Here is a 27,984-nt window from a genome sequence, read left to right as displayed (position 1 = left end):
CTGCACTGCTCTTCAGGAAAGCATGGATCCTTAACATTCGGCCACAAACATGTGTTGCTGTAGTGTGCTCAGCCCTGGCATTGTTTGTTTGCACACTGCTATGAACCTTGGACTGATTCCTGCATGTGCCCAAAAAGTAACACATTTTCAATCACTTTTTCAAGTAGCACTGAGTAGACTGAGTGTATTGGCACGCCGTCTCTTTAACCAGAGCACTCACCATCCTGAAACTCATCATTTAGACAGCAGCTGGCAACAATCAAGCCTGAGCCAGAGGCTGGTGGGTGCACAGGCGAGGAGAGAGGGACATCCTGATATCGTCTTTCCCACCCCCGGCTCTGCACAGCGCAGCAGATCAGAAGGCTCCGGGGTTACCAAACAGGATTAGGAGCAGCTTAACTCTCTTAATTGTTGTTGCATTTAGCTCAGTCCTGCCTGCATGGAGTTGACCCAACTCCACTGGGCCCCAGCAGAACCAGGTTAGGTGTGGGAGAGCATAAGTCCTGGAGGTCCAGCTGCCCCTGCCTGGGGAAGCCGTGTGGGATGCCAAGACCAGAGAGGACATCTGGCTCCAACAGAAGCCTGGCAGGGCAATTCAGGCTGCACCAGCTGGGCACAGCCCTAGTGGGAGAGGGGGTGCTCCTGAGCCAGCCTCTGCTACACCCTGTCCTCCTCCATTTATCCAGCCCAACTATTCTAAACTCCTCAGTCCTCCTGCTCTAGCCCATTACACTTCACTCCCCCTCCCAGCCTGGGGACAGAACCCAGGAGTCCTGACCTGCAGGCAGGCAGGCAGCCCTCCCCATCCATTCTAACCCATTAGACCCCACTCCCTGCCCAACAGCTCAGGAACAGAACCCTGGAGTCCTGACCCGGCCACAGCCTGGGTTTGTGGGGACTGCTTCTCTGCTGCCCTGGGCCTTGTTTTGGCATGTACATGCCCCTGCCAGGGTGCAGGAGGACCCCAATACACACTCAAGGCAGGGATTAATCCAGAACCCAGCATGATAATTCTGATCTTGCTCCTGCCTGGTGTAAATCAGGAGTGACTCCACTCGTGCCACTGGGGCTGATTCCCCACTCGCTCAGCCTGATATAAATCAGGAGTGACTTCACTAGCATCAGGGTCATGACAACAGGACCAAGCCCACTGGGCCGTCTCTGGGGTTGATGGGTGGTTCACACCCTGAACTCACCTGGGATTTGGAAGCAGCTTTGGCCTGGGAACGTGAGGCAAATGCCACTAGATGCGACTGGGACCTGGGGGGTGATTGATTTCACTCTATTCTGTAGGTCCCTCATCACTTTTGTCTTCCCACACTGCATTCCATCCTCCTCACAGCTGTGTCACAGACCTCCCGCTTGGGATCCCTCCACTCCTTAACCACTGCCACCCGCCATGAAAGTCCCCAAATATTGGAAGCTCTGTCAGGTGAGACGGGCCCCAGCTTGGCTCTTGGGGTTAAGAGAGGAGGAGGAGGAGGGAGGGGCCAAGGAATGGAGTAAAGTATGGGGCTGGGGTTCTGGACTCCTGGGTTCTATTTGCTGCTCTGGGTGGGGAGTGGTGTCTAATGGTTAGAGCAAGGGGGCTGGGAGGCAGGACTCCTGGGCTTTATTCCCTGCTCTGCCATGGATGCAGGGTATAGTCTTGTGGGGAGGGAATTCAAGTACCTTCTGCTATCTGTGCCTCAGTTTCCCTGCCCATTAAATGGGGATGGTAGCTACATGATGCAGTGTTAGTGTGGAGTAGGGGCAGGGCCTCGGGGGCGAAGCAGGAGCGCAGCCTCATCATGGGTGGGGCCTTGGGGGTGGAGCAGAGGAGGGGCTTTGAGGTGCAGTGTAGGGCACCCCCTGGCAAAATCAAAAGTCAGCAGCTATGAAAAAAGGGCTTCATTGGCTGTATGTGAAAATAGATTAAGGCAATTCTTAACACAAAAGCAGTATAAATCTACAAAGGAAAAATGCTTTGGAAATGCTGGGTCTATGGGAAAGTTTCCCTATGTCTTTGCTAACTAGGTGTTTTCATGTTTAAAAAAAAAAAAAAAATCAAAGAAATTTTTCAATTTAAAATTTGTTTTAAAAACAAAAATATTTTGGTGTTTGGATTCTTCCTCAGCTTTTCCTGCACAAATGTCCATGTAGTCCAAGTGCCATTTTCCATCAAAAAAGGTTCAACAAAAATTTTTCGACCAGCCCTATTCACCATCTATTAGCTTGATAATGATTCTGAGGTAACAGATTCAGTATTGCCTTCATTGTAGGATCAAATTGGAGGAGTTGGTGAGTTCAGAGGATGAAATTCACTCCTGTGCAGAACAAGACCTATGTATCACTTCCTTCCCACTTAAGCCTTCAAAATAGGGCTTATGTAGCATTTAACTAATATATAGATCTTGTGCTGATTTTCTGAATGAGGCTGAATGTCATTCATAATGAACAAATCTTTGTTTTAAATGCAAATAATTTAGGTAATTAGCAAAGTCAAGGCCAAAAATTGTGGTCCTTACTCTGACAAAACTTTCTTTGACTTCAGTGGGAGTGGTACCTGATTTAGGAAGTGAAGTATCTGGATACAGATACTTTAAGAGAAATTATGAAAAATCCTTAAAAAGTGGATTTTTAAATCATTTCTACCTACAGTTCCAAGCACAATGGGTCGATGATCTTGGCTAAGATCTCTAGGAGCTGCAGTAATACAAATAACTTAAATAGCAATTATTATTAAAACAACGAAAGTTCTATGGCACCTTAAAGACTAACAAATTTATTTGGGCATAAGCTTTCATGGGCAGAAACCCACTTCCGAAATTTGTAGGTGCCACAGAACTCTCCTTGTTGTGCTGAAAACAGACTAACATGGCTACCCCCCTGGAACTTGTTATTATTATTAAAGTTTTCCCCATTCTGAAAGTCCCCTTTCAACCTTTCCAGGCACTTGCTAAGTGTAAGTTTCAATATGAAGCTGCCTGTTCTTTACATATCTGATTTAATCAATTTTCAAGCAAATATTCCAGTCACACATACTAATCCTTTGCTGAAGAAACCATAATCAAAAATCTAGTGTTTTCTAAATAAGTATATGCGCTTTCTTTATGTGTAAGTCAATTTACTCCAACACATTTCCCTTAAAACTCAGTGATATGTAATAACGTGCAGAAGTCCGTATTATGGAAATACCTTTTACTTCTCGGTGGTAAGGGAACTCAGCTGTGTCTATTAAGCAACAAGGCAAGTTAAAGGCCATTCAGAGTCTGCTTTGTCCTCTGGAATGGGGGGGGGGGGGGGGGAAAGCATGCATTAACTCAATACCATTTTCTTGAGATAAAAATAAACTTCAATTCAGCTTAGGTAAGAAGGCTAATCCTCAAGATTTATTGATCTATCACCTACATAAGACATGTTAGACTTGTTCATTTCACTTTTTGACTTATCTAGAGTGTTCATTGATAGAGTTTAAGGCTAGAAGGGACTATTTGGTCACATCTATCATGACAGTCATCTTTGCTGGCCTTGTTTTATATACGACCTCAGTAGCATTTTCTCATTCTCTCTCTGCAGGCACTGCAAGCTGTGAACTCTTTGCGGAGGGAGACCTTGGTCTGGCTCTGTCTGCGCCACACTTAACACAAAGGAGCTCTGGTCCATGGCCACGGTGTCTAGGTGCTATAGTGATACTACTAAATAATCATTATAATCACAGGACATTTAACAGGAGAGAGGAAAGACAGAGACATGGAGCTCATGAAGGCTGGCCGTAAAGAAGACAGTGCGGTCCAGTGGCTAGAGCACAGATCTATTCCCAGCTTTGCCACTGACCGGCTGGGTGACAAGTCCCTTCGCCTCCTCAGGCCCCATCTGCTTTCAATGGGGGGAGGGGGGAATGGTGTTCACCCCACGTTGTAAAGTGCTTCGGGCAGAGCTGGGGGTGGGCGGGGCTTAGCATCAATGCGGCCACTGCCTGCGGCCAGGCGATAGGAAAGGGTTAAAGAGCCGCCGGGACAAGAGAATGCTGGGAGTTGTAGGCCAGAGGAATCCTGGGAGCTGTAGTAAAAACCTGGCCTCAATCAGGTATCCCTACGTAATGGCTGCCTAGGCGGAGGTAATGTACTTCTCCCCCCCCCCCCCCACCCCCCGTGGAATGTACTTATTATCCCCCTTCCCCTCCCCCACCGAGTAGTGGCCTGGCTGAGGGCTGCGCGAGGCAGCAGAGGGGCGCGCGCGCGGGGGCCGGGCGGCTCCGCTCTGTGCGGGACGGGCCGGGACGCTGCAGACGGAGAAACTTTGTTTCATTTCGACTTGCTGCCGAGGCGGCTGGGGGTGTCTTGGCTAACTGCGCTGGGGGAGGGGTCGCCGTCGCCTATTGCCGGCCGACCTGCAAGTGCCCAGAGAGCCCCTCCCCCCCATGGCTTGTGAAAGAAATGCCTTAATTTTTGCAACACGATCACGGGGCCGTCGGCTGCCCTCGCTCTGCCCCGCTCCTGTGTCAGCTGCAGCAAAGGGCCGGGCCGGGCCGGGCCGGGCGGCTCCCTGGTTTTTCTCCCTGTTTGTAACTTTCCCAAGTTGGCCGGGGGGCGGGGCGGGATCGTCTTCTTCCCCGGCAAGTCTCCGCAGCTGCGCCCTGTAACAACAGGTTGGGGTTCCGTTCTGCCCGGCCAGCCACCAACACACGGCTGATCTGGCGGAGCAGCTGACAACAAGCCGTCGCTTCTCCACGCGGCCCGGCTTTAAAACCCTTTTCGGGAAGCCGAAGGAACGAGCTCGCAGCTGTGTCACCCACTCACTTGTCATGCAAGGTGCAGGGTGCCGCGTCAAAGCGCCCCTGCTTTCAACTGCCTTCCTGCCCTCGTCGCTTTTCTATCACTGCCAACTCTTCTGCCACCCTCTCTGTCCCCTTGTTCACACTGATGAGTCTTGCTCCCTTTTTGTCGCCTGTGATGCCCTCTCGGTAGCAGTAAAATACTTATGCCGATATTTGGATTGGAAGATCTTTAGGGCAGGGAAGTTTTTCACATGCCCGTGAAAGCAGAAATAATAACAGTATCGATCTTTCGCCCAAAGAGAAAAAGTTCTGTGTTTTTCCAAAAGTCTAAACTTGGCTTCAGTTGTCCATGATCTTCTCAGATGACAGTTTTGCAAATTGCCCGAAGGAGCAAAGTTGTGTGAACATTTGTAGAAAATGTGCACACCAATCCTCCCCCACCCTAGATTTATAAAATGCTGACATGTAAAATATTCAGCCTGGTCCCTTTGTGGGCAAATCTGTGAGCAACAGTGAAAGTTCTGTCTGCACAAGGACAGTGTGGTCTCCCTCCAGAATGTCAGGAGGTTAAATTGCATCACTCCCACTGTTGTTTACTTCTGTTGCACACAGGGCCCAAGCATAATTTTTTCGGGCCCAGTACAAACTTTTAACACGGGCCCCTTCCCGTAATGCAGGTTGCAGCCTGGGCTGGGCCCTGGTATAAAAAGGTATAGGCAGGAATAAAAAAGTGATACTTTTATGAAATTATCTGTTTTTATTGGCATGCACTTTGCATTCCTCTTGACTAGAGACACCTTATTGTGGCCAGCTGGCATGTGGTGGAGTTATGCTGTATGTTAAAAAGAAGAAAGGGCTGGTGAATTCATTGCACTTTGAAGAATATATTGGGAAATCAGTGCCTGATTCTCCTCTCATGCTGTTTTAACAGCCATGTCAGTCCATTGACTATCTTAAGTTACTCCTCTCACACTGGTATAAATCTGAAGTATCAGACCCACCGTTTCGATTCTAGAGCATGTATTGGCAATAGATTGTGATTAACTTTTAGTGCACAAAAATTGAATTTATATTGTCAGTATAACATCTCAGCTCCCAGTGAATTGTACTGTAAGTGTGTTCTTTAGTTCTGAATATACATAAGCAGACTATGCTGTAGAGAAGATCATCTCTCTTGTAGGGGCATTTGTAGTTTCAAAGTGAACAGATTTAAGAAAAATGTTTAATTACACAAATGTATTACTATGTGCAAGATATCCTTGCAGTTTTCCAGAAATCCTTAAAGGGACACCTTTAAAAATCATAGTTCTGCTAGGGAAAACATTACTTACTTTTAACAACAGAAACACCTAAGATTACTCTGACTGAAAAAAGATTAGAGAAAAAGTAAATTTTCATGTTTCAGTTTGTTTACTTTATGCACTTGAGAGTGCTGTGTGTATCGTCAGTTTCACATTTTCTTCTTTATAGTCAGCCATGAAACCTAAATTTTATTTATACAGATGCCTCTTTATATACAACTCTGACAATGTAAAGCAGCCTTAAAGTGGGTGCAGTACATTTTGTACACCTCACAGGCAGTGTAAGGCACCTTAGTGTAAATGGGAATCTGGCCTATGGTGCAAAGTCTTACTCACATAAAGAAATCTTTTTCAGGATCAGGGCCTAACACAACAACTCAGGAGAGAAGTCTATTAAAAATGCAAGTAAATGTTATTGTAAAAGTACAGAATTTGGTAGGGATACTCCAGGGCAAGGTAGTACCTAAAACTACTTTTAACTTCTTTTTTTAATTTCTTTTTTATTTATTTATTAGATTTTTAAGTGGACAGCATTTTTTTAAGGGAACACTGTTGGGTAAAAATTTATGAACCTCCCAGCCTTATTGCTCATACTCCTTAGTTGATTAAAATGGAGAGAATTTTTCAAATCCAGTGTAATTTTCACTATTATTTACTATTTACATTTCTGGTTTCTTGGACCATGAAAATAGATCAGTTCTTGCAGTTCCACTTTTGTTACTAGTCAATTTCATTTTTAGAATCTGCTGCACTAACTCAGCTGGTTTTTAGGTTGCAAAAACTGCAGATGAATAATTTATATCACAACAACTTTTTCAAAATATAACCCAAAAAAGATGATAGTTTCCATGAAATAATTAATTAGGTTCTGCAAAACTCAGGCATGGGGAGATGTTTACACGATCTAAAATTTGGTTGCTAAACGAGGGTATCTAATATGATTTGTTCAGCTGGAACTTTTACAGACTTTTGCTACACACACAATCTTACCTACATCTTATATTCTTCTCTTTGATTTTTATCTTTTTAGTCATCGCAGTATGCTGTGGTTGCCATCTGTTTGTCTAATCTAAATAGAATGCCAGTCACCGCAGTATATAGGCACCAGGGTAAGGTCACTTATTGCTGCAAAGTGCAAGGGATATGTAATGATGAGCGGCAGCAGCAGAACCTGCTTAGTTTATCAAAAGCAACTTTCCCTTTGACAGCTGACAAACTGAATCAGTATCACAATGAACAACAGGATCAGGCTGGCTTAATACAGGCTCACATCTCTGTGTCAGTCTGTTCAAAAAAGGATTAAGTGGTAACCAGTTTTATATCGTGCTTGTAGATATTCCATATCCAAATTACTTTTTAAGTTACTCATTTTGCAACCCAAACAAACAAAATGGAGGGCCAAAACAGGCCCTCTACTGTAAAACAGGGTACTGTGGGATCACTCAGTCAGTACTTCCTGGGACGGCACCACAAACTTATGGAGCTGTGGAGGGAGGAAAGAGGAACATGAGGGGTGCTCATCTCCTAGCCCTTGTGATGGCATGACTCACTCAGTGCGAACAGCTCTGGATTTCTCTGCATATCTGTCCATTCTTGATTTAATTCTACTGCCTTCTACCAGCCACACTCACAGTCTGGGATGGGTTTACACGTGCAGGGCCCAAATCTGTAATCTTTTCACAGTCATTTGGTACTGATTTCATTGGGTGTTCTGTATAACATCAGGAGTAAGGGCTAGGGCCCATAATGTCCTGCCCGCTGCCATCATCCTGATGATATAGGTGATGTAACGCTACATACAGATAGTTCTAAGAGCCCATCTGCCAATATTTGAAAACTATAAATAAGGAGCCCTCCCTTTCAGCACCATTGAAATTCATTGGATCATAAGGGATTTTTGGAGGCCCAGAGTATGGAAAGAGGAAATATTTCAGTAAAAATCATAATAAGGACAGTTTTCCTAAACAGAGACAATGGTTATTAATATTTATTAGTGCTCATTCTGTTGTTTTAAAATATCCCAAAGTACGCGAGGTTCCTCGCAGTCAGGCACAAGGGAATAAGCCCAGAATCTCAAAAGTGACTAATGATTTTGGGTGCCTCAATTTTTTGGAGCCCAACTTTAGACATCTGAAAGGGGCCTGATTTTCAGAAGGGGCCGAGCACCCAGACTTTGAAAATCAAGCCCCTATAAGGTGTTTCAGGTTGGGCATCCCAAATCACTAGGCACTTAAAAATGTGGGCCATATATTTTATCTTTCTAGCTAGGTATCTTTATAGCCTGACCTCCATCTCTAAAATAGCTCCAGGAACGTGGAGCCTTGGGGTGTGTATATATATATATATCTGTGTATATGTATATATATACATATATATTCTGGCCTTGGGTATATCTACATAGCAGCTGGGATTTCTGTTCAGTGACTCTTCTGCATTTCTAGTAGTTTACTCATGTATACCTGCTGTTAGTTTGTTTATGCAGCAGTCTCTAGGTTTCTTTTGTCACCCTCCAAAAGTGCATTTAGCAATTAGTGGTCACTGTCTTCTATTATGGGACAAATATTGCTCATTTTATTCAAGGGAGTAGGACCTTTAAAAATCAATGGGACTGCAGGAGTAGGGGGAGTAGCATTGGGCCCTAGAATATCTTCAGGAGCCTGTTATTCCCATACGGGGTGCTGTCATAACCTGATGTTGAATTGTAAGTGTTGAATACTTAAAGGTTTTGTAATATTGGCAAGGAATGTGTGGTGAGGTACCCCTGCTCCTGTGCTGCTCTATGGCCAAAGCATAGACTATGTAATAATGTTGGCTTAGGATACTTCAGTGGATACACTAGCAATGCATTTTGTCCAAGGGGTTTAACAACATTGTGTAATGAAAGCAGTCCATCCTGCATAATTTATGTAGCTATCTATCATGTCATTGATCTTTTGCAGGAGGTATTTGGGGAGAAGGAGAATAAAGGTGCTGTCTTCAGAGCATGGTTTTGCCATAAAAATATACTGTGAATTTCCATAGCTACAGTGTAACTAAACTCTAAATGACCTGTAATCATTGCTCTTCTTTATTATTTTGTTTAATTTCCCTTTGGGGTAAATCTTTTTCTCTCCAGTAGACAAGTCTGGACTGATGCCCATCTTTTTCCTCGTTTAATCTCACGGCTCTTTTCCCCTACAAAGTAGATTTAATCACCCACTTGTACTTGTACTTAAAAAGGGATGAGAAGAAATGTGACCTCCTCCCACACTCAGTGGGCACAGCCGCGTGAGTGTATGGAGAGAGCAATGAGGTTCTTTACATCCGTCTTTGAAAATCACATGCCAGATTTTCAGATGGTACAAATGAGTTTAGTTCCATTGTTTCTATTAACGTCAGTGTTGTTAGCTAGGAGCTAGCTCAGAGTTTTGCGTACATGCTGAAGTGACCAAAGCAGGTTGTGCAGGTCATTAATAGTTATTAACTATTAATATTTCACTGATCCCACAATTGCTGCCCATTTCAGATAATTGTACACTTCTGCAACAAGACAGGGGTGAGGTATGGGTGGGTTGTATCCTAAACAACAGGATGTGAGAATCTGGATGAAATACTATAGCCTGTGTAATGCAGAAGATCAGATTAGATGATCGTAAAAGTCCTTCTGACCTTAAAATCTATTGTAGTTGCTTTGATGGCCCCTTGGCACCTGGGTGTTTCACATTCTTTAGTGTATTTATTCGCACAACACCCCACTGTGGAAGGGAAGTACTATTATCCTCATTTTATAGATAGGGAACTAGGCAGAAGCAATTTAAATATAATCTTTCCTTGCAAAATATGCCAGGATTGAATCATCCCCTCTGCTTCTGTGAGCAGAAGAGACCCAAAACCAAATATATCTCTGGAGTGGGCAAAGCATAGGTGGGGATGAACTACAACTCCACAACATCTTCCTTCGACCCTGCAGAAGCCTCTCTGAGCCAGGAGTCTTATAGGCACAGTGCCTCCTGGAGCCCCACTTAGCGCAACTGAATGCAGCCACGATGCTATCCTATTACAGATTGCACTGTCCTCTGCTAGGCTGTTGCAGAGTAGCGGGTGCAGGGTCATAATGCAAACCCTCTGTTCTGCACCGTCTTTGGAGAGGTTTGTGCTGCTGTGGATGATGGTCTCATAGGGCCTTCATGCTTTCGGAGACCAGAGTTGTGATTAAGCCTGACTCTGGCGTAGGGACAGGAGAGTGGACTAGGGCTGCCACCTGTTCAGGTTTTCCCAGGATCGTCCCTTTTTTGAGGAGGCTGTCCTGGGAAACCGGGAAGGGTGCTCAGTGCATGGGGTGGATGTAGCCTCCCAATTCAATGGGTGCACTATAGTACGCTGCTGAGGGGGCACTGACTACCCACAGCAGCACCTTCCACCCCAGCAGCACAACCATAATCCCCACCTGGTGACGAGGGTGTTTGTTATAGGATATGGGATAGCATCTCTAGAACAAGAGGCTTTATCATCTTGTTGACCGTAACCAAACTCAACGTGTGACCAAGACACACTGCGATGCAGAGTATGCAGCCCCTAGGCATAATTAGGGTAGGAATCATTACGATCTGAGGCTAAAGATAAGGGTTATTCTCTTTTTGACCATATCAAAAGAAAGGAGGAGCTGGTTCTGTTCAGACTTACATTAACTTTTGCTGGCATAACTCTGGTGAATTCAAGGTTGTTACTCCTGATTGCCACCAGAGTTCCAGAATCTCAACAGGTGTAAGTTGGCTCCATAAGTGCAACTATTCCTGTTTACACCCGCTGAAGATCCAGCTCTATTTTTTTATTGTTGGCATTGCAGCCAGTGTGTTGCCTTGAGAATAAGGGCTGCTTTTAAATTGCCATGGTATATGTGTACTCTGAATATAATTGTTATTGAATTATTTATATAGCAGCATGTGTGTGCTGGGGACTTCACAACAACAAGTGTGTTCCTTGGGACAGGGAAATCTAGTAGAGCCTAATAACACGACTAATAGACATCAGAGCATGGCAGTGGACAACAGCACATGGACTAAATTTGGGTATTAAGAGTAGTGCACTTGAGAGAGCAATTTTAGCTTTTATTTATTTGTCTGTCAGTCTGTTTGTTAAGGTTTATTTTAATTGTGTCAAAACGACCAACGATGTGGTCATGACAGGCACTCAACCAAGCAGCACATGGACACACAAGATTTAAAATATCTCCTCCATGACTCATCCAGTCTCACCCCAAAACCCCCTGGAGTGTGTCTATGTAGTTATTTAAAGCATGGAAGTGTGCAGTTATTTAATATTCTCAAGCTAGTGCCTGTGATCATCGCAGTTACAATAAAATAACCCAACAGGTTTATATATATTAAAACACATACAAGTGGGGCTGAATTTTCAACAGACTCAGCATTTTGGTGCTGAGCTCTTTTGAAATGTGGCAATAAGTGTCACAACGGGAGCTGCTGGGTGCCCAGAGCTTTTGAAAATCTTGTCCTGATTAGGTGTCTTGATGGGAGCTGAACTCTTTTGAAAATTTGCCCCCATTTGTAAACACCAAGCACTTGAAAATTTGGCTCTGAATGTTTGTCCACCTTTATCGAGTATTTTGAAATCTGTGGATGAAAAGTGCTGCTCAAAGGTTGTTGTTGTTTTTATTATTTATTATGAATTGCCATTGTGACTGGGGCAGAAACCTGAATAGGAACAGTCAAAATGCCCAAACTTTAGTGTACTAGCCAGGGATGCTGTAACATACCTTAAAATAATGTGGTATTGGAAACTGTGAGTTAAGAAGAAGAGGGGGAGGAGACCAGGTTGTTTTAAAAACAATCTGGAGGTTTGGGACTCAAGTAAATCAAAGAATTGACCATATCAGAATGGAAATATTTGCCAATCCCAGAGTAGAGAATCAGACCGTATTCATTCTAGGACACTAAGGGTCGTTCTTGGTGTTCTGGCTAGTAAGTCTGCTGCTTTCTGGAGTGAAGGAAATTTGCTTTGCTTGTTCTGTATTACATATAGAAAAGGTGTGGCATAGAGCTGTCGGGACACTCGTGTTATCGGAACTTCATGCTGGAGCAGAGGATTAGCTATATAGAATCCTAGCTTGGACTGGATAGTGACACTAGCTTGTGTCGTGGCTCCAACGGGGGAATGAAAATTTGTCAAAATCGATTTGCTAAATATGAAAATGCCAGGGGGGGACAACACAGGGAAGGTTAAATCTAAAAGAAAATAGTAGGCCAGGGTTACTAGAAAAACAAAAACCCTTCACTGTGAAAACAGTATGAAATGTGATTTAAAAATCCAAAACACCACAGTAAAGTATGTGTGTGTGCACTCTGTTTGTACCAGATTATGTGTAAATAGATTTTCTTCTTTCAGAATTCCAGATGCCACAAAGGAGACTAATCACCACCAACTGAATGGTCGTCAAGGATGTGAACTCTGCTCTTTTTTCTAGTGGGGCGAAAAGTTTAACAGTGCAGTCTTGCACCTCCTTTGGTTTTCGTGATGGCAGCAACCAGCGGAGAAGGCCAGCTACAGAGGATTATCAGAGATTTGCAAGGTATGGTGCCCATTGGCAGATTCATTCTGTAGGCTGGGGCTGCATTCCTCATGCTTTAATTGAAGTGGAGGCGGGCAGAGTGTTGTCTGATATTTGTGTATGGCATTTGTAACAGGACATTGTGTACTGTTCTGTATGGATGTGACCCTGATTTCAAATGTTACATACAATTTGCTGAACCTTTTTGTAGGATCTTAAGTTATATCTATTTTACAAAGAAGGAAAAACTCTCTCTGGTTAGGATCTACTCTCTCTGTAAACAGCGGGTTGGGTTCGTCTCTCACTCACTAGTCCGGAGTAACTCCACTGAAGTCATCAGAGCTATACTGCTGTAAATAAGTGGAGTGTGAGAGTGACGGGAAGATCAGGTCTGATTTCTTTTTACCCTTTTTTTTCTTTTTTTAATGTACGAGATGGGTTATTATTCGCTAAGACAAATATCTTGTTCACAGTACTGTACTGCAAACAGTGCTGATAGGTCTCCATGGGGGGGGGAAGAACAGGAAGGAAGATGAGTGGGGATTTTTCCTTGGTGATCAAACATGGGCATGAGGAGGAAGATCCAGGAAATATGGTCTTATGGATAAGGCACAGATCAGTGAGGAGACAATTGTTCTTTTTCCAGTTTTGCCACAGATTTCCTGTGTAGAATTGAGCAAGATACTTAGGCCAAAATGTTCAAAACTGGTCAGTGGTTTTGTATGCCCACCTACGGGCTTAATTTTCATAAGTACCAAGGACCCACGACAAGCCCAAGTGTGGCTTCCAAAAACTGAAGCACCTTAAATCAGTGGCCAGTATTCCTGTCTCTCGGTTTCCTCATCTGAAAATGAGGACAGTCACGTGCCTCACAGATGTTGTCAAGCCTTAATTCACTAATGTTCATCCAGCAGATTGGCTCCTAAAACAGAAAGTGCAAAGAACCGTATTGCTTTTTGTTTCTGTGACTGTTGAAATGGTCAACAGCTGCAACTGAGGTGAAATTTAATGTTTGTTTTATTTATTTCTGTAATTAAAAGAAGCATCTCCAGCCACTGTTGTTTTTGACATCTCAAGGGGAACAGGACAAGATGATGGAACAGATGGGTTCCAGTTTCTGATATATTAGAACTGTTCCTTTCCCCGTCATTGCTTCCTTCTCCAAAAGTCCTTTTTCCCTCCCCCCTTCTTTTTCAGATTAAAAAGGTAAATATTTAATTGGTGAAGGAAGAAAGGCAAAATCTTTGACAAATTTAAGAAACTACAGGAGGAGATTTAGCTAGGAAAGATGGCATTAATCAATCTGGACATTCGAGTTCTTGAAATGTACTGGGGGACAACTTTTTGCTTCAGGAAGTAGAGGAAGTAACCAGGGGCAGAGCCAGTGCAAGAGTATTAGGCGCCCTAGGCAAACCTTCAGCCTTGCACTCCTACCCCCCTTCCTCCCCAAATTAACTTTCTAAAATGAATATTGTGCATTAGTATGAATAAAAATTCTGCATTTATAATTACAGATTTATTTTACATGGAAAAAGAGAGAATATTATGATACTGATTGTACATTCCCATTGACCTTTCATTCCCAAAGCTGAAGCCTGTTTGTTTACTTATGTAGTTTCATGAATAGTTTGTTCAGTTTTTTGCCACTCCCCAAATTTTGCCACTCTAAGCAACTGCCTAGTTTGCCTAGCGATTGCACCGGCCCTGACCAGGGGTACAGCCATTTTAAATTGATTCTGAATTGGTAGTGAATCTGAAGGTGGAAGGCAATTTGGGTGAAAGTGATCATGAAATGATTGATTTCATGATTCTGAGGAAAAGGAGTGAAAGCAGCAGAATAAAGACAGTGGACTTCAAAAAAGCAGACTTTAACAAACTCAGAGAACTGATAGGTAAGGTCCCATGGGAAGAAGCTCTAAGGGAATGAGGAGTTCAGAAGAGCTGATGGTTTCTCAAGGAGACAGTATTCAAGGCACAAGTGTAAACTATCCTGAAAGATAGTAAGAATAGTAGGAAGCCAGCATGGCTTCATCAGGAGCTCTTAAATGTCCTGAAAATAAAAAAGGAATCCTATAAAATGTGGAAACCTGGACAAATTGCTAAGGAGTATAAAAGAATAGCACTCAGGTGTAGGAACAAAATCAGAAAGACTAAGGCACAAAATGATTTACACCTAGTAAGGGACAGAAAAGGCAATAAGAAATGGTTCTATAAGTATATTAGGAGCAAGAGAAAGACAAAGGCAAATGTAGTTCCTCTGCTTAGTGGGGAGTACGAGACACTAACTGATGACATCAAGAAAGCTGAGATGTTTAATACCTATCTTCCTTCAGCCTTCACTAGAAAGGTTAATGATGATCAGATACTAAATGCAATTAATATTAACAAGGGGGAAGGAATGCAAGCCAAAATAGGGGAAGAACAGGTTAAAGAATATTTAGTTAAGCTAGATGTATTCAAGTCTGCAGGGCCTGATGAAATTCATCCTAGGGTATCTAAGGAACTAGCTGAAGCAATGTTGGAGTTGTTAGCCATTATCTTCTTGAAATTTTGGAAGTCTGATGGTCCAGAAGACTGAAGAAGGGCAATCATAGTACCGATCATTAAACAGGGGAACAAAGAGGACCTGGGAATTATAGAACAATCAGCCTAACTTCAATAACTGGAAAAATACTGGAACAAATTAGTAAACAATCAGTTCGTAAGCATCTGGAGGATAATAGGTTTATAAGGACTAGCTAGCATGGATTTGTTAAGAACAAATCATTCCAAACAGTGTTATGGGCTCAGTCTTTGACAGTGTTACGGGCTTAGTGGATAGGGACGAAGCTGTAGATGTGATAAATTTGATTTTAGTAAGGCTTTTGACAAAGTCCCACAGATTATTCTCATAAACAAACTATGGAAATGCAGTCTAGATGAAATCATTATACGGTGGGTGCACAACTGGTTGAAAGACTGTACTCAAAGAGTAGTAATTATCCATGGTTCGCTGTTAAACTGGGAGAGTATATCTAGTGGGTCCTGCAGGGGTCAGTCCTGGGTCCAATACCATTCAATAGTTTCATTAATGACTTGGTTATTAGAGTGGAGGGTATGCTTGTAAAATCTGCAGGTGAGCACCAAATTGGGTGAGATTACAAGCACTTTGGAGGATATAATTAGTATTCAAAATAAAGACAAGTGCAGAGTACTTCACTTAAGAAGGAAAAATCAAATGCACAACTACAAAATAGAGAATAACTGGCTAGATGGTAGTACTGCTGAAAAGGATTTGGGGGTTATAGTGGATCACAAATTGAGTAAGAGTCAACAATGTGATGCAGCTGCAAAAATGATTAATCTCATTCTGGGGTGTATTAACATAAATGTTGTATTTAAGACTCAGGAGGTAATTGTCCTGTTCTACTTGACACTGATAAGATCTCAGCTGGGGTACTATGTCCAGTTCTGGGCACCACACTTTAGGAAAGATGTGGACAAATTGGAGAAAGTCCAAAGAGAGCAACAAAAATGAAAAAAGGTTTAGAAAACCTGCTCTATGAGGAAAGGTTAAAAAAAATGGTCATGTTTAGTTTTGAGAAAAGATTGAGGGGGACCTGATACCAGTCTTTAAATAGTTAAAGGCTGTTATCTGCAGCAAGGGAGATTTAGGTTAGATTTAGGTTAGATATTAGGAAAAACTCTCTAGGTATAAGGGGAGTTAAGCTCCAGAATAGGCTTCCAAGAGAGGTTGTGGAATCTCCATTGTTATAAGAACAGGTTGGACAAACACCTGTCGGGGATAATCTAGGTTTACTTGGTCCCCTCAGAAGGTTGAACTTGATGACCTCTCAGGATCCCTTCCAGCCCTTCATTTCTATGATTATCTCACTTGAGAAAAGTGTGAGGGATCTTTAATGAGCACAAAAGGTCCAGGCTTTGGGTTCATGTCTCATATGAAATAAATGGAAAAGCTGTACTGTATGCCAGAGCTAGAACTCTAACTCTCTCTCTGGCATAGCATAGAGACCCCACCTGATTTCCAGTAAGAAGGGATTTTGTTCCCTCCATGGATTTTATGTAGTAATGAATAAAGCTGGGCAAAAATTTTTCAACAAATAATATATTTACCAAGGGCAAAAAAATTTTCAACAAATAATATATTTACCAAGGACAAAAAATTTTCAACAAATAATATATTTACCAGGGCTCTGAAACTATTCACAAGCTATGAATTTGGCAAATAGTTTCAGCTCAAAAAAATGGAATATTTTTTTAAAAAATCCATTTTGAAAATAAATATTTTAACTTTTCATTTTGAAACATTACATTTTGAAATTTAGCTATATTTATTTAAAAAAAAAAACAATAAAAAAGGATAAAAACTGCCCCAAACAGAATACTGAATAAATTACGTTTTGGATCAAAAAACACCCCCAAAACAGAATGAAACAAAAAACCAAAAAAACAAATTGTTACATTCTGGTTTTTCATTTTATTCGATTTTTATCTAAAACAATTTTTTTTTTTTAATTTTTCGTTTTGGTGAAGAAAATCTAAAAACTACCAGTTGGGTTCAGAACAAACTGAATTTTTAAATTATTGTTTTGGTTTGGCCCCAAACCAACAAATCAAGTATTTGTTCAGCTCTAGTAATGAAGGAGAGATGGAGACCTAAAGCCCAATCAGGCACTCAGAGGGAATACAGAAAACTATAAAACTATAAAATCAGCAACTTATCGTTCTAGTCAGAAGAGTAGGCCTTTGAGATGGCAGAGTCCCCTTGGAGACCGCAGAGTCCCACACCTAATTATTACAGGATTAGTCTATTTATTTGCATTTTTGTATTGTAAACTAAATACACTCTGAAACTTCCAGAATAAACATGCCGATCGAAGAACTGTTCTTATGTTACTGATCCTCTTCAGCAACTTACACTCTCCAGCCTTTCCATCAGAATTCTCATTGCCCTGTGCATGGAGGTATATATGCAAATTGAAAAAATATTTTTCTCTTTTCTCTAATAAAAGCAATTGATGGGGCTCTTCAACATTTCACAGTTGGTTTGCTCCAGTGCTATGGGTTTCTAGGGAGCCGGGTTTACAATATAATTATTTTTAACAGGGTAGAAAAAAATAGAACGATTGATACAACTTAAACTGTAGGTTTTCTTTTGCACAGCCTGGTACAATGAGCCTATCAGCAAGATCCTGCACTGTCATTAAAACACTGGCTGAAAAAGTGAATACACACACAAAATAAAGAGACAGGCCATTTATTTATTTCAAAATGTTTGTGTATTCAACCTCAAACATTGTCTGTCTTTAGTTACTTATTCTAGTGTCTTGTTTTAAAGATGCTGTGACAGAGTTAAACAAAGAATTTAAAGAGGGAGGGGAACCAATCACAGACGACAGCATCAGCTTGCAAAAGTTTTCTTACAAGCTTGAATACCTTTTACAGGTAAGTGTCACAAACATATGTGAGAGCTGGACTTTCCTTCATCCCTATTGTTCTCGTCTCTTTAAGGTTCATTATTTAATCTAGCTATTAATAAAAAAAAATCAGAATGTATTGAAATGACTACCGTACAAGACCTCTTTCCTTTTAGTTATTGGGCTCACATGTGTGTCAATATGTATTACACCTATTGCAAAATAAAGTTTATATGTTTATATGAAAATGCAGTGTATCATAACTAGTAGGTTGCTTCTGAGAATGCAAGGAATTTTGCATTGTATGGAGGAGCTTTTATAATTTGACTTTGAAACATTCCATTTTACATTATCATAGACGCTCTGGTAATAAAAATGATGACATGTTTTAAGGGAAAAATAATTATTTCATAAATGTAATTACCTGTATAATATATAGTTTTTTTCTGGACATGACTTTGCTGTGAAAAATAGTTTTATAACATTGAAAATATAATACAAAAAGTAGGGGTTTTTTAATTGAAAAGTTTGGGTTTTTTCCTATATCAAAAATCAAGAAAAAAGAAAAAGTTACTTTGCTGTGAGTACCTTCAGTTTGCTTAGAGAGACAGGGTGGGTGAGGTAATATCTCTGATTGGACCAACTTCTGTTAGTGAGAGAGACATGCTGAAGAGCTCTGTGTGGCTCAAAAGCTTGTCTCTCTCACCAACAGAAGTTGGTCCAATAAAAGCTATTACCTCACCCAGCTTGTCTCTCTAATTTCCTAGGACCAGGGAGGCTACAGCTATACTTAAGTCTGCTTAGTCATGTTCTGAGTCATTGGCTCCACAGTTCTCTGCTCCATGAATTCATTTCATGAGTCTGCCAATGGCTCAGCTTGTGACTCTGGAAAAGTCACTTAACCAGTCTGTGCCTCGGTTGGTCTGTAAAATGGTGATAATAGTGCATACCCATCTTTGTAAAGCAGTTTGAGATTCATGTTGAGTTTATTGTGAGCTGCGTGGATTTATGTACCTATTTTTCAGTACCATATCTTTAGTGTCTTGTCCTATGTGAGTGCAGTGTATTCGTATTGGAAGTGCTGTGAATTCCAGTGATCAGTTTACACCGTTCTGAATAGATTTGAATGGCTATTCTTTAATTAAGCTGATGGTTTACATTTCTCTTTTGAACAGTAGACTAGCATTTAAATCCGTCAAATTGTATTGATATAATATAATGTCTGTTCCCTTTGTTGATGCACATGAACATCTCCTGTTAATTTTAAAATGAATAGCTGCAAATGTGAATATCAATGGGAGAGAAACATAGAATCTTTGTATATGTTTCATTGTCTTACATTTTTCTAAGTGTTCATTCCTTTTGAAGTTTGACCAGAAAGAAAAGACCACACTGCTGGGAAACAGAAAAGACTACTGGGATTACTTCTGCGACTGTCTGGCTAAAGTCAAAGGAGCTAATGATGGGATCCGCTTTGTCAAGTCTATTTCAGAGGTAAGTAAATGACATTGATCAGTCATCATGATAGGCAGTTCATGTTTTGGCACGTCCATTGGGAGAGCTACAGAACTCAAAAGAAAAGTTCTGTGATGCCTCTTCTTGAACTTAGGGGAAGGAATGGGACTTTTTCCTCTTTGCAGAATGTAAAACCAAAAGGTAAGTGATGTCTGTTGTTCATCACATTTCTTAGAGCTAGATTGCACAATCCTTACTCGTGCTGGTGTGCTCTTCCTCACAGATGTAGTCCCATGGACCTCAGTCTAGCCCTGAATTATTTTAAAACACATTGGGTTATCAGTTACACTTAAAAAAAAAAAAAAAAAAAAAGAAGAAGAAGAAGAAAACATTTGATGAATAGTTGGGAGGGTCTTTGTTTGGAGAGATTTGATCCAATGCAAAAGGAAAAAAGAGCCAAGTTCTACCGTTCTTGTCACTTTCCGATTGGTCAGTGGGCTTGAATGGGGGGTCGCTGAGCACAGAATTTGGTCTCAGGTCTCTACTCAGTTAATGCTTGGAGATATAAAATATCATATGACTGTGGAGGATTATGATGATTATCGCCTGAGGTGAGCGGACATGGAAGGACATACAGTGAAATGGTTCTGATTGGGCTAAAGCAAAGAACATGTTAGTAAGTAACACAGTAATAAAACCTAAATCCAATATCAGCAGAGTAGCAAACCTTAATCTCTAAATCTGTTAGTCAGTGAGGTAAGTACTGCAAGCAGTTTTTAATGTTGAGCCTTTCTGAGTCATTAGAGTAAATTTAAATCACTTGACTAGGATTTTGTGTGGGTAAGTGGAGCACTGTTGTTGGCTATGCTGATTGTTGTCCTGATATCTGGTTTTGATGACTCCCAGGTTATTTTATTCACAGGCTGCACTTGTTGATAAAGAAGTTTTCATCTATTCTGTCAGGACTTCCTGACAGCAGCTTTGGCTGCTATTATCATGCAGCTTCCCTGCATGATCAGAGAGCCAGCCATGAAGCTAGCATGACTGCCACTAGCCAACTAGCCCTGTGTTCCCCGTCCCACTTCCTTCTCCTCATCCCCTTCCTTCAGTCTTCCATTTGGTTTCAGGGGAACCTCCTCTTCCCACCCAGCTTTCTCTTTTGGCTTTGGGGTATGAAACATTTCTTCAACCCCTCTTTCTCCAATCTCCTCTTTCAGCTCACAATTCACCTTCTTCCCTTTGGTCCTTTAAATGAAAACTCCAGTGTATTTGTATTGTACAACTAGCTGAACACCAGATTCTGATGCATCTTGTTTGGCTGCACAGGTGAGAGGGGTAGAGACACCAGAAACCTTCAACCTCCACTTGTACAGCCAGACAAGAACTTCCTCCGGTGAACTCATTTGGTGCATTGCTTTTTCCATTCCTGTGGTACTTGTACTTGAACTTTGGTTTGACAACAGAGACATAACTAGTTATAAATTCTGTCACCTCTCTGTCCAACTGATACCAATCTCTTCCTTATCTGCCTTAAGATTTCTGTGCTTTTTTTTTTTTAATCTGTGTAAGATGTCCTTAAGTTTCAGCATTCAAAAATATGTTTTATGTTTTTTAATTTCATAGTAAATGTAGCTTTATGTATTTTTTATGGTTTGACTGTATAAGACATTTCCTGTTTCAATTTCTATGTAGCCACAAAGGTTTGCAAGTGGAATAATTTTTTTTAAATCATTTTGTTGACTTGCAGTTTGATTTAAAAAAAAAAAATCAGTCAGCTGTTTTAGGTAACATGTTTGTCAGGTGTTCTGTTTTTTAAATGAAACAGCAGAAGTCAGAGGAGTCCCTTATTAAGATATTTGGGGAGGGTGTCTCTCAGGTTTACCCCTAATATCATTTCTAACAGCCCAATTGCTATACGTGTACTCTGCATATGTACACAGAAACATTAACATCTAGCTTATCAGTGTGCCACTTATATATGTTTATAATTGGTGTCTAAAGTTATTTTCATGTGGCTTGTTTTTCCCAGCTGAGAACATCTCTTGGTAAAGGAAGAGCATTTATACGTTACTCTTTAGTACACCAAAGGCTGGCAGACACCTTGCAACAATGTTTTATGAATACCAAAGTAACAAGGTAAATACATAGGTACCGTTGTGATGCATGGGAGATATCTGGAGACAAACAAACAATGAAACATGGGACTGATTCAGTGCCCTGTGAAATAAATGGAAAACCTTTCATGTGTTTGGCTCAGAGGGTTGATAATAGGATATATAGCCTGTATAATTTAGGTCACTGTTTCATACCCATCTTAGGTCAGTAAATATTATTTCAGCTGTTCAGTGGCCTATATGAAATGAGTTACTGGTTCTAGCTCAGTTCCTCTTTGATCAGGGTCAATATTGCAAACTACCATTCCAACTGGCCCTAGTCTGCACCTTTGTTAGCACTCTACGTAGAGGGGTCCAGGAGCGAATGGGAATTGAAACTAAACTACCCTTTCATCTTTCAGAGGAGTGAGGGTTGAGGCAAATTAGCAGGGTTGTGTGGAAGCTTGCTTTGCTGTTGTCCCTTCTTATGATTTCTGAAGACCAAGTACTGTAGTCTTCAAGGCTGTCAATATGGCACCTTTATAAAAGAAAGAAATTGGTTGAAATTTAAAACACAACCACTTGCACTAGGACTTGTTCTTTTGTTCAAGTTTTTTGCTTTTCTATACTTGTTGGTCAGAGCAAAGTAATAATAAACATCCGTGTTTAGCATCTATAACTTGGGGAGCCTTACAAACTGATTTTTGTAGCAGAGTGCTTTGTGTCTGGAACATTTAAAAACTATATGGTGTTTTGTGCATTGTACTTACACACCTTAAATGTTTCAGTCTTTACAAGTGCTGGACATCTGGGTTCATATGTGGAGACGAATTAGAGGGTGGTGCACAGAGCCCTAAATGATAATTATGTACACCACTAAGTATCACCCAGTGTGGTACAATTTAACATGTTTTCTTTCTGGTCAAGAAAAACCAAAGACTGGAATAGCAAGAGTTTAGCAAATCAGGATGGACATTCACAGAGCTTTCGTGGGAAAGCTTTCAGTTTTTATCTTCCTTTTCAATGTTTCTAATTCTGGCTGCAGCTACCAGTCATCCGTTGTCGTCAGCATTCAATTTACTCACATCCAGAATAAAAATGTTTGTAGAACATCAATGTGATTATCCATTATACGGCAAATGCTTCACCATCTCTAGTTGCCTGCCCGAGCCAAGAGTAAAAATGTTTTGTGCAGGTTTTCTCCATGGGGGAATCCATAAGCTTCTTTATCTCCTGCTGCCACCGTGAGCCACCCTCACTCCCAGCAAGGAGATTGCATGTGGGGCAATGGATCTGATTTATGTCGATTGCATTGCAATGGATCCTTGTAACTTTTCTGGGAAGTCACAAATAATTATGTTGTCTCTTTTTTGTGAGAGTGTTGCAGGTGCTCCTCTTTTATTTATTACTCAGTGCCATTTGATTCTTCTTTTAGTGACTGGTACTATGCAAGAAGTCCATTTCTGAAGTCTAAAATGAGTTCTGACATTGTGGGTCAACTCTATGAGCTAACTGAGGTTCAGTTTGACCTGGCGTCAAGAGGGTATGACTTAGATGCTGCTTGGCCAACATTTGCCAGGTAATAATGTATTAAAATTATTGTTTTGGATACAGTTAGCTATAACACAGATTCTGTGACTTGCAAAAGCTTCTGCAACTTTTCTGTTTAAGTGTAGAAAGGAGGCATACGCCTTCTCCTTGTAACGTATTGGTGGCCAACCTGGACTTCATGGTCATTACTGTGCTGAACACAAAGGGCCTGATGTGATCCTTATTCAAGTCTGAGAGTCCTTCCTCTGCAGCATGGGGCATGGGTCACTTGCTGGTGGATTCTCTGTACTTGAAGTCTTTAAACCATTATTTGAGGACTTCAGTAATGCAGTCATAGGTTAAGGGTCTATTACAGGAGCGGGTGGGTGAGGTTCTGTGGCCTGCTTTGTGCAGGAGATCAGACGAGATGATGACGGTGATGGTCCCTTCTGATCTTATAGTCTATGAGGCCCCATGCACAGTAGCCAGAAGTACATATATGGTGGTTATAACTAAAAGATTCCATAGAGTAAGAGCAGCCAATTACACGTGTGCGCATGCTTAGCCTTTATTAAAAGACGTTTTGTTTTTTTTTCTTGTGGTTTACAGGAGGACATTGTCCTCACTTGGCTCTTCAGCATATTTGTGGAAGCCTCCAAGTCGCAGTTCAAGCATAAGTAGTTTAGTGAGCAACTATTTGCAGGTAATTGAATGACAAAGAAATGCATGCGGCATACTTCGCGTTTCCTTCATACCAAAGGTCTTTAGGCCTGGGAGCTGTATAATGCTTGTGACTTGAGTTGGAAACATCAAAAAACCTACAATAAGCATAAAGGAAAATTGTCAAATAGCTGTGTGATGGGGTGTCTAGATTGCACACAGATGAGGAAGATGCCAGAAAGGCCTTGTGTACAGGGCTAGTCCCTCCACCCCTCTCAGTCATGGATGGTAGGGTGGAAGCCTTTAAAAAGGAGGAAACTGCAGGCAGTGGGCAGGAGAGATCACCCGGAACAGGAAACTGCTGACACCCAGAAGGGGAGCTCCCATCCAGGAGATCTCCAGCTCCGACCATGTGGGCAGTGCAGCAAACTCCCAGTGTAGGCCTGACAGAGTGAGCCCGATTCAGTAGCTCAAGGAGCAGGACTCCTCGAAAGCTGCTACACAGGTAGCACTGAAGCAAGCAGGTACTCTTGGCCTCTTTCCCTTTCAACTGGACAAGGGAAGAACTTACTCTCAGGATGCTGAGACACTTAATTTTCCTTTTATATCCTCCATCAGAGGAGACTTAAGAAGGCCTACAAAGGGTGGGGGTCCGGCTTCGCAAGGACTGGGAAACTGGGGCCTGTGTGTAAACCACCCAGTGATAGATAACTGGATGTGGCCAGGGTCTTCCATCATCTGGAAGAAAAACCTAAGAGGACTTTTTTTTCAAATTGATTAAACTTAACATTTAAGCCCTCTTTAAAAAAACAAAAAACCCAAAGCTTACAAACTCTCGTGAATAGAAGGGTTTTCATTAGTATCCATGAAAACCATCCTCTTTCCTTTAAGCTTTCCCTTTGCAGTTTTGCACCCAACAGTGCTGTGCTAGCATTTGAGAACCAGAAAGTGAAGTTATCCAAAGTTACCAACTCAGCAAAGCACTTTAACTGTTAAAGTCCTTTGCTGAATTGGGTACTTTGGATAACTTCACTTTCTGGTTCTCAAATGCTAGCACAGCATTTATATGTTAAATGTTAACTATATGTTAAAGTCAATGGGATATAAGCATCTGCTTCAATGCTTTGCTGAATCGGTGCCTGAATATAGACTGGTCTAACTTCACCGGCTAAGCTGCATAATATACAAAGAGTAAATAAATAATTAATAGAAATAAATTAGAATTGTATTTTGTTTTAAGTCCTCAGACACTGGGGTGCTGAGCCCTATAGAAATGCTTATAAATAAATAAAAGTAATTAATAATCAAAGGGGTTATCAGTAACAGGGATTAGGATTTTTAAAATATTGACTTTTATCTTGACAGCATCCCTTAAATAGTGGTATTATCACCACCCCCAGATATTAATCAGTAAAAACAATTAAGCTATCATGGAGTCCTGGTACACTCATAATCTTTAATGTATAAAAATGTAACTGCTTCCAATTTAAATGTTCTATTCTTCCCTTTCCACCCCATCTTAGACACAAGAGTTTCCATGTAGCCCTGATACAAATAACTCATTAAATGCTGAACACCTGGAGGGCTTTGAAGAGATACCTGTAGAACTTGACCAGGGAGAGCTGAGGCAGAGGGAGCTGCAGGACTGGATTAATCAGCTAGAGAAGGAGAACCAGGAACTACAGGCAGCCATCCGTCTTCAGAAAGAACAAGTGCAAGTAGAAAAGGAAAAGAGCAGCAACTTCAGCGAGGAGAACTCCAGACTGACGAAGATGATAGCGGAGTTACAGAAACAGTGTGAGATTTCCCACTCTGCTCAGAGCACTGTTCATGACCTACAGAAATGCTTGCAGGTATTAGAAGTGAATGCAGCTGAACAGCAGAAGGAATACCACACACGGCTTGAGCAACTGGAGTCCAGTAAGAAGGACTATGCCTCAGAATTGCAGCTCTTGAATCAGGAGCTGGGAACCACCAGGGCTTCAGTCAACATGAAGGAGCTCTGCATCAGTGAGCTCCAGACCAAGCTAAATTCAACAGAGCAGAAAAACCTAGAGCTCATTGCAAAGGTTGATGCCATGTTGGATGAAAAAGGACAACAAACCACCACCCACTATGATTCTGCCCTAAAGATCCAGGAATTACTAGAGAAACTTCACCAGGCTGAAAAGGAAAAGGCTGACATCCAGAAACTAAATAACGAACTTCTGTCTCAGCTAACGACAGCAAGAACGGAATTGGAGCTGAAAGAGGGGGCACAGAAAGAACTGGAATCCAGATTTAATTGCCTCACCACTGACTCCAAAAAGGAGAGTGAAAAATTGCTCATGAGTCTGGAAATGATGGCAAAAGAAATGGATACTTTTCAGAAGGCACTGACTGGGAAAGGAAAGGAGGTGGCTGAACTCCAGATCCAGCTGAAGGGCTCACTGGCTCGTGTGGTGTCGCTGGAAAAAAATCTTGAAGAGACAAGAAGAGAAAAAGAGAAACTCCAGGAAGAGTGCCGCTGCAGGGAAGGTGCACTGAAGCAGGAAGCCAAAACCTTGGCAGAGCAACTTGCGCTGCTAGAGGGTCATTTATCAAAGCTGAGTCAGGACGTGCACAGCCTTGAGGAGCAAAAACAAAAACTCCTCTCAAGCAATGATCATCTCTTCCAGAAGATAAAGGACATGGAGGAGCTCGCCGAGCAGCAAAGCTCGGCACTGAACGAAAGTGGTGAAGAAAGCAAGAAGCTGAAATCTGAGAATGCAGATCTGCAGCAAACCAAGGAGAAGATGAAAGAGAAGCAGAAAAACTTGGAAGCATCTAAAGCCTCTTTGGAATCTGAGGTGGCCAGGCTGAGAGCATCAGAGAAACAGCTCCAGAGTCAGATTGATGATTCCATGGTGTCAGTGGATGAAAAAGAGAAAAAGCTCCGGGAGCAGAACAAACAGTTGGATGAAGACTTGCAGAACGTCACAAGGCAAAATCAAATCCTGGAAGAGAGGCTACAGGCTCTGCATTCTGAATACCAAAACCTGAGGCAAAGAGAAGATGCCATCAAGGAGTCATTAGCTGTGTTGCAAACAGAGCACAAGAGTGCCAAACAGCATGGTTTACAGATGGAAAAAATTCTGTTTTCCTTGAAGGAGTGTGAAGAGTCTCTTAGGTCACAGGTTACAGAGAAAGATGTGGCACTGCAAAGCATAGAGAGCCAATGCAAGCAGCTACAGGCAGAGAATGAGAGGTACCGAGAAAAAACAGAGTCTCTCGAGGTGGAAAAGCAAAATATGGAAAAAACATGCCTTCACCAAGTAAAATTGATTGAATCCCTTACTGGAGAGAAGGATTCAGTGGAGAAGGCCCAGCTGGAGCAGGCAGCATGTCAGGAGAAAGAGGTACAAGATCTGGCTTCCAGGCTAGCTGTGTCCGAAAAGCAACTGCACATCAACCAAAGTGAAGTGTCCAGGTTGCAGGCAGAGGTGATTGACCTTCGAGCCAAGTGTCAGCAGACAACTGAGGAGGGGGAGAGGACGCAAAGCAAGCTGGACGTCACGAAGACTGTTCTGAGTGAACAAAAGACAGTGATCCAGCAGCTGAAAGAGCAGAATGAGTCCCTCAACAGAAACCATGTGCAAGAGCTGATAAAGTGTAAAGAAAGAGAGGAAGCTCTGAAAAAAGAGCGGGACAGGGAAGCCCATCAAAAGGCTGATCTGGAGAAGAACATGCTGAGTCTCAGGGAAGAGCTGTCCAAGGTTAAGCAATATTTGGAAACTGTTAAAATGGAAAATGTAGAAACCAATGACCTTCTCCACAGAACCAACACTGATATGGCTGAACTTGGTATTCAGATCTGTACCTTGACTTCTGAGAAGGAGGATGCAGAAAAGAAGCTGGCCCAGGTCACTGAGAGTCTCAGGGAACTGGGTGAGCAGGCAGCAAAGGAGCAGGAGAGGCTGCAACTTGACATCTCCATGCTCAGGCAGGACAACGAAGGCCTGAGGAAGAAACTAAAGGAGTCTCAAGTATGTGCTGCAGCTGTTCCCAGCCTACAAACACAGCTGGAAGTGGCAGAGAAACAGGCACAAAGCTTCCAAGAGACCAGCAAAGAAGAGCTGTCTGCAATAAAATTTCAAATGAGCACAGAGATTATAAATTATCAGACAAAATTCAAGGTAAGTTAATATAACATTCTACATACTGTGCTTGACAGTGTTCACTGACGTGGTAGATAGGAATAATTCCC

The 27,984-nt window shown here is 41.9% G+C and overlaps 1 protein-coding gene across 5 annotated transcripts in view; it reads left to right on the top strand.

Moving 5' to 3' along the window:
• Window positions 1-380: 380 nt before the first annotated feature.
• FYCO1 (FYVE and coiled-coil domain autophagy adaptor 1) overlaps window positions 381-27,984 on the top strand; it is an 82,063-nt gene continuing 54,459 nt past the window's right edge. For 2 of the 5 annotated variants that reach the window (XM_067561745.1, XM_067561743.1), the window contains exons 1-10: window positions 389-479; window positions 1,343-1,432; window positions 3,559-4,099; window positions 12,442-12,625; window positions 17,943-18,049; window positions 19,390-19,515; window positions 21,506-21,612; window positions 23,005-23,148; window positions 23,709-23,802; window positions 25,283-27,913. In XM_067561745.1, the coding sequence (XP_067417846.1) occupies window positions 12,571-12,625; window positions 17,943-18,049; window positions 19,390-19,515; window positions 21,506-21,612; window positions 23,005-23,148; window positions 23,709-23,802; window positions 25,283-27,913 (3,264 nt within the window). In that variant the 5' untranslated portion in view covers window positions 389-479; window positions 1,343-1,432; window positions 3,559-4,099; window positions 12,442-12,570. Of the gene's footprint in view, window positions 480-1,342; window positions 1,433-3,558; window positions 4,100-12,441; window positions 12,626-17,942; window positions 18,050-19,389; window positions 19,516-21,505; window positions 21,613-23,004; window positions 23,149-23,708; window positions 23,803-25,282; window positions 27,914-27,984 lie in introns of all 5 variants that reach the window. The other 3 variants (XR_010922319.1, XM_067561742.1, XM_067561744.1) reach the window with 2 other exon arrangements.

Source organism: Emydura macquarii, unplaced genomic scaffold (genome assembly GCF_026122565.2).
Source record: "Emydura macquarii macquarii isolate MOO-44397 ecotype Brisbane River unplaced genomic scaffold, CSIRO-AGI_Emac_v2 contig_2422, whole genome shotgun sequence".
NCBI classification, from domain to species: domain Eukaryota; kingdom Metazoa; phylum Chordata; order Testudines; family Chelidae; genus Emydura; species Emydura macquarii.
The sequence above is the reverse complement of the archived record's forward strand: the minus strand, read 5'-3'. Positions and strand labels throughout refer to the sequence as shown.